This window comes from Mobula birostris, chromosome 10 (genome assembly GCF_030028105.1).
Source record: "Mobula birostris isolate sMobBir1 chromosome 10, sMobBir1.hap1, whole genome shotgun sequence".
NCBI classification, from domain to species: Eukaryota; Metazoa; Chordata; class Chondrichthyes; order Myliobatiformes; family Myliobatidae; genus Mobula; species Mobula birostris.
Genome location: NC_092379.1, coordinates 122,557,163 through 122,569,421, shown reverse-complemented (window position 1 = coordinate 122,569,421; position 12,259 = coordinate 122,557,163). Strand labels below are relative to the sequence as shown.

The 12,259-nt window shown below is 38.2% G+C and overlaps 1 protein-coding gene across 6 annotated transcripts in view; it reads right to left on the bottom strand.

Annotated features, from left to right (window-relative positions):
* Positions 1 to 3,139: 3,139 nt before the first annotated feature.
* The window catches only part of atrx (ATRX chromatin remodeler), a 202,025-nt gene continuing 192,905 nt past the window's right edge, over positions 3,140 to 12,259 (bottom strand). For all 6 annotated transcript variants that reach the window (XM_072270906.1, XM_072270902.1, XM_072270901.1 and 3 more), the window contains 2 exons: positions 6,837 to 6,965; positions 3,140 to 5,737 (listed from right to left, as the gene is read on the bottom strand). In XM_072270906.1, the coding sequence (XP_072127007.1) occupies positions 5,435 to 5,737; positions 6,837 to 6,965 (432 nt within the window). In that variant the 3' untranslated portion in view covers positions 3,140 to 5,434. The remainder of the gene's footprint in view (positions 5,738 to 6,836; positions 6,966 to 12,259) is intronic.

The following is a 12,259-nucleotide window of genomic DNA, read 5'->3' as shown; positions in this document are numbered from 1 at the left end:
AGCTCACGTGAAGACTCAAATCTCTCCTTTTTCCCTCTCCATCACTGCTCAACTCAATACCACGAACTGAACTTTACTCATCATTGTAAGACTATCTTTTTACCCCTAGACTTGAAGAAGCTTGATTTTTCACATATATTTCCACACTTACTGATTTACTTACACACACACACATATATATATATATAAATCATTGCTAACTTGTTTGATTTATCTACATTTATATTACTGTATTGTGTAGTTACTAATAAATATTATTATAAATATTATTAGTTAATAGCAATACGAGACTCCAAAGTGTTTTCTATTTCTGCTGGTTTCTTTATTCCCGTCACGGGGTACGTGACAAAATTGGGGCCTGTGTCTGTGATATGAACAAATTGTGAGAGGCTTGTTTGAATTGATTGGGGAAATTCCCTTTTGATTTGGTTGTGTGGAAATACAGCAGAAATGGATGTTAGTGTTGAGGAGTTTCTGTTGGAACCAACCCCGGAAGCGTTGGATGATGCTACGCGGGTTGTGCTGTTGGGAATTGCCCAAAAGTTAAACCTTATGGTGACGATTAGAATGAGGAAAGTGTCTTCTATTTCTGCGGGTTCTTTATTCCCGTCATGGGGTACATGACAGGTCTCTTTTTGTTTAAGGACTACTGATACACCAAACAGGGATACAGAGAATTAGACTCAGGAGGCGATCTGCCAGGCTTGCTTTAATGGGGTTGATTTCTGCAACCATTTTATAATTAAAGATAAGATGAAGGGAGGGGGGAACATTTCCCAATATATACTGGAGTATTTTAATGAATATACCAAGAACAGGATCCATAATGAGGATTGAGCAGATATACACCAAGGTTCAACATTAATTTTGTATTATATGAAGTGGTTTCATGTATGCAGCAGCCACCAAACGACAAAACACATCTTAAATCAAGCAGCTTCATAGGCGGCATGATATGGGATTTAGCAATGATGATAATTTTATACCCTTTTACTTTAGGGTTTCAGTCTGACTGTAAAACAAATAGCAAAGACTTGAACACTATTCTTTACTCAAAGTTCCCTAATGAGCTTTAGGTTTCAGGAAAAGCCTGAACACACCATTGTGACCGTTTCCTTCAGAATAGCAGAAGGTGTAATTTTTTTCAAAATCCAACCAAAAGAGAGCAAAGAATTCCTTCTCAATAGAATTTTTTTCTTCAGATATATAATGATAAAGCTGTACCAACGTAAATTAATTCTAAAGACTGACAAGGACAACCCAAGAGATTTCATTTGCCCCCAGGAACGGACTAAAATCCACTAAATGCAAAAATATTCAATTGCAAGTATCATATTGCAGGCCTTGCCAAGAAAAATATATCTAGACAAACCAATTTTCAGGAAACATTTTAATAAATAGCCTAAGCATATTCATTTTGTTATTTTTATTGAATATTAAATATTAAAATTTCAATGTTTTGATACGACTTGCAAAGGTGACAACACAGTGTGCGTACTTATTCATCCACTACAATTTCTATTAAAACACACTGCCAGAGCTTATTTTACACACAATAATCCCTATGGGATGAAGTTGCATCAATTCTACAATATTTAGGGTAGTGAATAAATACAGTTGAAACAATTTCTAAAATATGTAGAAAGCAAGCAGGATTGTTACATCTTCCCAGCTGTTGAAGTCCAACAGCAAATGATAGTTTAGGGCTTGCTTTTGCTATTCAACTAGGGCACATCTGATACAAAACATTTAACTAAGCAAAGAATGCTTTACATCCAAAATTAAGGACAGAACGAGTTAGAAAATATGGTTTTCCGCCATTTTTAGTCTTAATACAAGCTGCAACATATTTATCAGTTAAGCAACAGCAACTATGTAAATCACATCTAACTTTATAAAAAATTAACAGTGTGGGTGATGTAATTTGTTGTCCAACCACAACCATAATATATTTCACAACTATTTCCTGGTAAAACTGTGTGCCAAACAGAGCACAGAAAATTTTAAAGGTACAATACTACTTTAAAGTGAAACATACCCAGCAGTCCAAACTTTATATTGTTTATTTCATCTGAAAAAAATACGTATGTATTAACTCAATACCATCGAAGTGAAATCCATGGCTTCATTTTTTTCCTTTTATTTAAGAAAAATAAAAGCAAATAGTTTTGAACAGTACTGTCAGAATATTTGGTAAAATGTCTGCTGGCAATTGTTGCTCTTGTTACAAAAAGAAAATTCCTAAAGAGGAAATCAATTACAGTAGAAGAGAGCACTGTGAAAATAAAGCCAATTGAGTACCAAAACCAAGGAACTGAAAATGATCTCACTGCCCAAATACATTTTAAGTTTCTCTTGCATGTATGGACACCTAGCTTTAAGTGTTTAGAGCTTCAAAAGACAAGGTCCCGACAATTAAACTGCATATTATATATGACATCAATTTTGCAGATGATGAGTAAAGGAGGTTAAGACTCAGGTAACTGGCTAGCTCAATACTGGCTTGGGAAGGGAGATGGGAAACGGGAAGGGGAAGAGGAATTGATCACCAAGCAGGCAGTAGACGTCATTCTACCAAATGAACAAATACAATATTAAGATACACACACACACACACACTTCTACTCCCACTCCCCAAAGATCTTGTCAGCAATTTGAGGAACAATATATATATGGATGTAAATTTATTATTCAAATTTATAATTTCCCAAAGGTGCAACTCTGAACTGCAGATGGGGCACATTAAGGTTATCAATAGATAAGGGTAAAAGTGGATGGCCAGTCTATTTAAAAGACAAACCTGCCATTGAAAGCAAATAGCTACTGTGCAAATGGATCTTATTTTTTTAAGTTATCAGCCAAATACGTAAGTCACATCTTTCAATAAAACTAAGAGGCTTGTTATATTGCATCAATTGCAGAGTGAATACAATAGACTTAAAGACAATGTCTTTTATAACACACAACAGCAAATGAAAGACTTGAAACTGTTACATGTTGCTGCTGCAAGTTCCTAATAAAATCATCTGAGTATATTTCATGATTCAATCATTGATGCAATTAGAAAATGTTCATCTTTCATACATCATATCACGAGCTAAATAGCTTTGAGTTGTAAAGATTTGAACAAACTTGCAGCCAGAGTGCAGAGTAATTTTATTTTTGGTTTACATTTGGCTGACAGTATAGAAATGCGCATTACCATACTAATACAAATTTATGCCACTTTAATCATATGTATGAAACAAAATGTCATGTGATTACATAAAGAGAGATCCTTGAAGGCTTCTAAAATTTACATTACCTGTCCTTAATGTGTTCTTTAGTCTTTGAAGAGAAGCATCTTCCACTTACCACAGATAGTCAAGATTCTCAATAGGAATATAATCCCATTAAGATATTAAAAAAAAGTAATGCAATGACATCATTTTGTTTCCCCACCAGAACCTAACAATGTCTTGTTTGGGAACCAAAACCTGCAAATAGGCAATACATATTGACTCTATTGAGTACGTTCAAAGGTAACAGAAATGTTTGAGTGAATTGTTAATAATTCAGATGCTTTTATTCAAGAGAAGAGCACTGTACTAGTTAATCTATATAAGTAATCTAATTCCTTCCTTAAATGAAAATCAACAGTATGCACCAGGAGCATGACCTAGCAGCATCTAATAGGCGGAATGAATTTCAAGGTTTTCTTGATGGAAAACCAACATAGGGTGGTCATTCTCCCCTCAAGCCAGCTCTTCAGATATTGTATAAAATATCCTCAAAGCTAGCCCATGATATTGAAGATGGTTCTTAGTTGACTTCATTTAATAAATTTTCAATCTGTATGATAATTATGCAGAGTATATTAATAATTGCTTTCTGGTTCCTAAAGCACAATGTATATTTTTAACATTACAGATTTAGGATAGGCTTCATCTGCACACTGAAATCAAGATACTTTCTTTGTGACAGCTAAGAGGTGGTTAGGGCCAAATTTTTCATGGGCTTTGATACAGATATCACATTCAACAGGGAGAGAATTTAGCAAATCAACAGTCTCAATCATTATGGTTCTGTCATCGATAGCTGATGGAACACCAAATCTAGAAGCTCACAGACAATAATAATTTCTACATAAAATTGAAAAGGCTCAGTTGCCATGATAAATGCAAGTTACAAGAACTGGATGATGACTTTCTGGGCAGCCAGGGAACAAGTTCAGTTATCAGTAAAGCTGTAATCCCAATCCTGATGGAACACTCGGGTATATCCTAGACCAGCAGCAATTCCCTGACAATGGCATAACCAGCACCAGCAAGGATCAAATGGTGCCTTTTAAAGCAGATGCCACAGAATCAGGAAATGTTCATATCTACAAGAGTCCTTATGGAAACGGATGACATCCTTACAGTAGAGGCCAATTCTAACAAAGCAACAAATGTATCAGGTTGCATAAATTGAATTAACCTTTGGTGAAGACTATATCAATAGTAACCCACAGGGCATGATTGGGCACTCTCTAGTTCATCCACAGTTAAAGACATCCAGAAATAACTTCACACCCGAGATAACAATTCTGGCTTCATCTCTATCATCTAGTACATATTGAAAGGCAAGATGAATTTAATTTCATATTGGGTTCACAGGCAACAAATTAGCCTAAAGAGTAAAAGCCCATTAATTTGTATTACAAAAGCTGAAAAAAAAATACACTAAATCAATAAACTGCACAGTGGAACTGCTAAAGAATTAATCTCAATTTGTAAGAGAATGGAGGCTTTATTCAGAAATTTGAGTTGCCATTCATAACAATTACCAAATGAGACTAGCAAATAACAGCATCTTGATTTATCGAAGATAAACCAGTTCTAGAAGTTTCAGCAATTCAGAAATGTTACTGTTTTGGAACAAGAGGTTTAAGAATAAATGGTTATGGTGGAAAAACCTTGACTTGTTAGCTCTGAGACACGCAAGCATTATCACCCAAAACTATTTCTGGAAGGGGCAACAATAATGAATTGTCCTTTTGTCAACCTGGGCTTATTCCTGATATATAGGAAGCATGTGAAAAAAATGAGAATTTAAATACATTTTCATTGGTCAGTGAGTTCTGGACTCTCAACTTCCCACCTCCCCAAAGTATTTCAAATTGCTCTGATACATCAGAATTAAACAAAACTGGCAGAAAGGAAAAAATATTGGAAGAAAACTGGTTCTCTTCCACACCAGTCACATATTTATTAAGGCTATATACACAATGTTAAGATTCCTTGGAATCTCCTATGACAGTTACCACTGAGTATCTCAGCATGATTCTATGCACTCAAGTAGTGTCCCAGTTATAAATTGGTCACTTGTTTTTCTTCAGTTCAGAAATGTGCTTGCTACCATAGCAAAGGCACAATATTATGTCTGTGTCTTCTGGTAAAATCTCTTACAATGGCTATTTCTTTGAATTTTTTATTCCTTGTTTCAGCTGTGGGGGGCCAGGAGACTGCCCCTTCATCTGCATGGGTGCAGGTGGTGCTCTCTGTAAAGGAGGTGGCCGTATGCCAGGCGCAGTTTGTGGGTACATAGACAGTCCTCTTAAACCCAAGTGTGGATAACCAAGTATCGGGCCAGGGTTTCTTGAAGACAGAAATTGGTTTAAAAGTGGTGTAATTGGATACTGTTGCTGCTGATGTGCCATCTGGTTGATCTGCTGCTGCCGTCGGCTCACTAATATCTGTTGCACTGAACGTATCAGCTGTGAATGGAAAAGAGAAATGAGAATGCAAATTGCACGCAGGATCCAAACTACAGATGGGATGCTAAAGGCCTCTGAAAAGGCATCCCTCAAATCCAAACATAAATGTTTGAAAATCCCAATTTTCAATGCTACCTGTCCATACACTGTAGGAGTAACTATCATTAGATTCATTTCAGTGTTGAATATGAGACCAAGGGAATTGTTACCGTTATAAATGTAAGTATTTGTAATGCTAGTAAAAGGCAGCTTAGAAATCAAGATACTTTGCATCTCATTCCCACTTTGCATAGCTTGCTTTTTTTTAGGAGATATTCTGAGGAAAGACTCTATGACCTTAAATCTTTCTTGTAGTAACCTTGATTCTAAATTAGCGATAAAAACGGCAGACCTGCCTCCTGCACAGGCAAATTAAAAACTATGCTTTTAGAAGATAACTTTTCAGGTCTATTCTCAGATAAATGAAAATAAAATGGATGTTCTGTGCAACAGTAGCTCCTACATTTACTACAAGTGAGATCCTGAAAAGTAGTATAGCTTTCTTTGGCTGCTCAATAATACCACCCTTCTAAGGCAATAAAAACACATTCAAAGTGATTTTACATGTAACACTGATGACTACTGCTAAAACAGATAATAGTCCAGCTGAGAGTGTGAAAAACCCGATCCTTAAATAATGAAAGCTGAAGGATTTAACTTAGTTGAATGTGGAAGTTTTATCTACTTCAGATTGAAGATAATAAAAAGTATGATTGTAAAATTACAGAAATGCTCAAAACCTTTACACATTAGTAATAATAACATTTGTTGAAATGAAATATATTCAAGAAGAACTGCAGCTATAAAATGTCATCTTTCTTTAACAATGTTTCCTCATCAATACAGATATTAAGAAAGAATTAAACTTTCTTAAGGGAGCACAAACTTTAATGAACAATTAAGATCTCAACTTTCCAAATGAGAAATCAACAAGACTGGATATAGCAAAACCATTTACCCATACCATATGTGGTTGGGAAAATAAAGACTGAAAGTGCTTATCATATGAACTTGAATGCTTATTCATTAAAAACAGGTTTCAATAACCAAAAGATCTTACCAGCTGCTGCTTTGAAAGGATATCATTGTACATAGCTTCTCTACGTTTTATTTCTAACTCTTGGGTTGCTTGCTTTGTGAGTGACACTGCTTGAACCTGTTCTTCAGTCAGGTTGGGATTCTCTTTCCACTGAAAAAAAGGAACAGCTGTTAAAAATACTACAAACCTGGAATAGAAAAGCTAACAGAAAACACTAGCAGTACGCTGTATATGACTAAAACATTTTGTGGCACAGTTCCCTTAAATAGCTCATGACAATTCGGCCCAAAAGCAAATTTGTAAATAATTTCCACGTCCAACAAGCATAACATACAGCGAGACAAAACACTTATAAACACAAGAAAGTTTGCAGATGCTTGAAATCTAAAGCAACACACACGAAATGCTGGAGAAACTCAGCAGGTCTGGCAGCATCTATGTAAAGAATAGACAGATAGTTGACATTTTGAGCTGAGACCCCTCTTCAGGACTGAGAAGGAAGGGAGAAAATGCCAGAATAAAAAGGTGGCAGGAGGGGCAAGAGGCTAGCTGGATGGTGATAGATGTAGCCAGGTGGGTGGGAAAAGTCAAGGGCTGGAGAAGAGAGAATCTGATAGGAAAGGAGAGTGGACAATAGGAGAAAGGGAAGGAGAATGTGACCCTGGGTAAGTAATCGGTAGGTAAGAATAAGGCTACATCCACACTAGACTGGATAAATCTGTAACCAAAGCGTTTCATCTTCATTTTGACTCTCCATCCACACTGAAATGGCGTTTTCCTCCCCCAAAAATTGAACTTTTCTAAAACACTCTCCAGAGTGTTTAAATCTAAAAACGCCGGTTGGCCGTTGTAGTGTGTACGGGGTAACCGGCTAATTTTTAAACCGCTGTCGTGACGTGCCGGAACAAATGGTGGCAGCAGAGCGGCATTTCATTGTTTCGTTGATGCAACGTCCAACACCACAACAATATCTGACAATCAATGTGTAACAGCCTGATGTAGCATTGTATGGAAATACAAGATAACACTGATGCAGACATGTTTTATACATTTAACACGGTGCTTTATTAATGTATTGCTTGTGTAAACATTCAATAGATGCAATTGTCACTTTTGCCCAGTAACTCGTTTTATTGCACAGGTTAAATAAAGCAAAATAATACACAAAGACATGGCAAAAGTAAAGGCAAACAAATGAGGTAACAGCAAATTTCACTTTTGCCCAGTAACAAGCCTTACTGCATTTAGTTGTAGCTGTTGTCCCTTTCATCAGTGAAGAGACTATGGCTGTAGGAAATGTTTCTGGACAAATGTGTACCAAGTCTTTCGTTTGGCAATTTCCTTTTAGGTTTTTCTAGTCTGTACTGGACAAACGTGCAGCAAGTATATCGTTTCCTTTTCGCTTGTTTTCTGCGTGTCCTGCGCATGCCCAGTAGGAGAAGATTCGATCAAATACTCGTTTTAATGTGGACAGAGGTATTTTCAAAAACGCCTGGTGTGGACGCCTGTCATTTTTATTCACCTTGGCACAAGAGGAGGCCATAGACTGACATGACAGAATGGGTATGGGAATCGGAATTAAAATGTTTGGCCAACAGAAGTCCCATTTGTGGCGGATGGTACAGAGGGCCTTGACAAGTGATCCACCATTTTATGATGACTCTCACCAACGTAGAGGAGGCCACACTGGGAGCATCAGACACAATAGATGATCCCAGCAGATTTGCAGGTGAAGTGTTGCCTCACCTGTAAGGACTGTTTGGTGTCCTGAATGGAGATGAGAGAGGAGGTGTATGGGCAGGTGTAGCACTTAGGCTGCTTGCAGGGTAAGTGCCTAGAGGGAGATTAGTGAGGAGGGACGAATGAACAAAGGAATCGTGGAGGGAGTGAACCTCGCAGAAAGTGAGGGGTGAGGGGGACAAATTACTTCAGTCAGAGGGTGGTAAATCTGTGGAATTTGTTGCTGCGAGCGGCCGTGGAGGTCAAGCCATTGGGTGTATTTAAGGCAGAGATAGACAGCTGTTTATTTGGGACAATTTTTAAAAAACAGGAACTATATTGTTAAAATTGCTGGGGTTCCCTCAGTTTATTTGGAACACTATACCACTTAATTGGAGCAGGAGACTGTTGCTGAACAGTTTCTAACTAGTGTGCACTTGTGTGGTTGTTAGTCCCTACACCATTCTTAAAGTAATCAGTTTTTAAAATAGTGTCAGTTATGTGTGTTTGTGTTCAAAAGGCAGTGATTTTTGTCACTGATAGTCGGTGAGAAATAAGTAAGACAATTCAGAACAGTTTGCTCACTGTGATTTCAAGCAGTCAGGCTTGGAGATGCCAGAATTGGCCGTTAGACATTATGGAGCAAACAGTTTTTAAACAGTGCCAGTTGTGTGTGCTTGTACTATGTTATCCATTTGGGGGATGAATGCCGATTCAAAAAGCAGTGATTTTTGATCATTTTGTTTTTTAATTTTAAATTTATGCAGGAAGGCAATGAAATTAGTCTATTATCTGCACTAGGTGTCTGTGCTGATTCTGTTCATTTACAGTCAATCAAAAGAACACAGCAGTGATGAATACTTCTGTCTATAATTACTGGAACTAAAACAGTTTTATAATACTGTAGCAGTATTGGCACTGCTCTAGTTAGTTCTTTATTTCATTTAAATGCATAATTTGTTACTCAGTTAAACAGTAGTTTGTATTTGTTATGCGTTTTAACTATTTCCATGAAACTTTGGCTAATAGAGCAGCTGCTCAATTGGGCCAAAATGTACTGGTCCCGATGTGCTCCAGTTAACCAGAATCTACTGCACTTGCATTAGAAAGTGCCAAGCATGCATGTCCTAAACTCACTGGTGTTTCAAAGAATCAAAGGTGATCTTACGAAATACATTGAATTCTGGTGACAGAATATTTCCATTGCAGAGTAAATCCAGAACTAGGGGACATGATCCCAGGTTAAACTGAAGACAAAGATGAGGAAGACATCTTCCTCAGAGGGTTGTGACTCTTTGGAATTCTAACCATGTGAATCAGTCAAAGTATTCAAAGCTGCGATAGACCAAATTTTCCTCTATAGGGGAATTAGAGTAGGCAGATAAATACAGTGAGGTTAAAAATCAGATCAGCCATGATACTGTTGAATGGCAGAACTGGTTCAAAGGCAGAGATAACCTTAGCTCCTTTATCTTATGTTCCAGAAGAATCACAACCATTTAGAAGCACAAACATGGTCACCATCAATATTTGCAACAGTTCCCCATATTTACCCAAGGTGAATATTAGTAGGTAACACATTTTTGTCTGCTCTCAATAAACTCAGGTTTGCAAAGAACACACTTGACTATATTGAGGCAAAATCATTTTTAATGCTCTGTGCAGATAGTTTCAAAGGCATATACAGAATTACTTCTATTTGTAAACACAGTTAAGCAACTTCTTTACCATCTTAAGGCATCTTAAAGGTAAGGAGGAAGTCATGGAGGGATTATCTTCTGAGTCTCTGTGGGCGGCAGTTAGGAACAGGAAAGGGTCAAAAACTCTACTGGGTGTTTTTTTTATATATAGACCACCCAACAGTAACAGGGATATCGAGGAGCAGATAGGGAGATAGATTCTGGAAGGGAGTTATAATAACAGGGTTGTCATGGTAGAAGATTTTAATTTCACAAATACTGATCGGCATCTCCCTACAGCAAGGGGTTTAGATGGGGTGGAGTTTGTTAGGTGTGTTCAGGAAGGTTTCTTGACACAACATGTAGATAAGCCTACAAGAGGAGAGGCTGTACTTGATCTGGTATTGGGAAATGAACCTGGTCAGGTGTCAGATCTCTCAATGGGAGAGCATTTTGGAGATAATGATCACAATTCTATCCTTTACCATAGCATTGGAGAGGGATAGGAACAGACAAGTTAGCAAAGTGTTTAATTGGAGTAAGGGGAAATACGAGGCTATCAGGCAGGAACTTGGAAGCACAAACTTGAAAGAGGTGTTCTCAGGGAAATGTATGGCAGAAATGTGGCAAATGTTCAAGGGATATTTGTGTGGTGTTCTGCATAGGTACGTTCCAATGAGACAGGGAAAGGATGGTAGGGTACAGGAATCATGGTGTACAAAGGCTGTTGTAAATCTAGTCAAGAAGTAAAGAAAAGCTGATGAAAGGTTCAAAAAACTAGGTAATGAGATCGTGTAGATTATAAGGCTAGCAGGAAGAAGCTTAAGAGCCAGAAGGGGCCATGAGAAGGCGTTGGTGGGCGGGATTAAAGAAAACCCCAAGGCATTCCACAGGAGCAAGAGGATAAGACATGAGCAAATAGGACAAATCAAGTGTGACAGTGGAAAAGTGTGTATGCAACCGGAGGAGATAGCAGAGCTTCAATATTCACTGCAGAAAAGGATCTTGGTGATTGTAGCGATGACTTACAGTGGACTGAAAAGCTTGAGCATTCAGATATTAAGAAAGAGGATGTGCTGGTGCTTTTGGAAAGCATCAAGTCCAATAAGTAACTGGGACCGGACGAGGCATACCCCAGGCTACTGTAGGAGGCGAGGGAGGAGATTGCTGAGCCTCTGGCAATGATCTTTTCATTATCAATGGGGGCAGGAGAGGATCCGGAGGATCGGAGGCTTGCAGATGTTGTTCCCTTATTCACGAAAGGGAGAAGAGATAGCCCAGGAAATTATAGACCAGTGAGTCTTACTTCAGTGGTTGGTAAGTTGATGGAAAAGTTCCTGGGAGACAGGATTTATGAACATTTAGAGAAGCATAATTAGGAATGGTCAGCATGGCTTTGTCAAAGGCAGGTCGTGCTTTGTGAGCCTGACTGAATTGTTTGAGGATGTGACTAAACACATTGATGAAGATAGAGCAGTAGATGTAGTGTATATGGATTTCAGCAAGGCATTTGATAAGGTACCCCATGCAAGGCTTATTGAGAAAGTAAGGAGGCATGGGATCCAAGGGGACATTGTTTTGTGGATCCAGAATTGGCTTGCTCACAGAAGGCAAAGAGTGGTTGTAGATGGGTCATATTCTGCATGGAGGTCGTTGACCAGTGGTGTGCCTCAGGGATCTGTTCTGGGACTCCTACTCTTTGTGATTTTTATAAATGATCTGGATGAGGAAGTGGAGGGATGGGTTAGTAAATTTGCTGATGACACGAAGGTTGGGGGTGTTGTGGATAGTATGGAGGGCTGTCAGATGTTACAGTGGGTCATTGATAGGATGTAAAACTGGGCTGAGAAGTGGCAGATGGAGTTCAACCCAGAAAAGCGTGAGGTGGTTCATTTTGGTAGGTCAAATATGATGGAGGAATTCACTATTAATGGTAAGACGTCTGGAAGTGTGGAGGATGATAGAGATCTTGGGGTCTGAGTCTGTAGGACGCTCAAAGCCGCTACGCAGGTTGACTCTATAGTTAAGAAGGCATATGGTGTATTG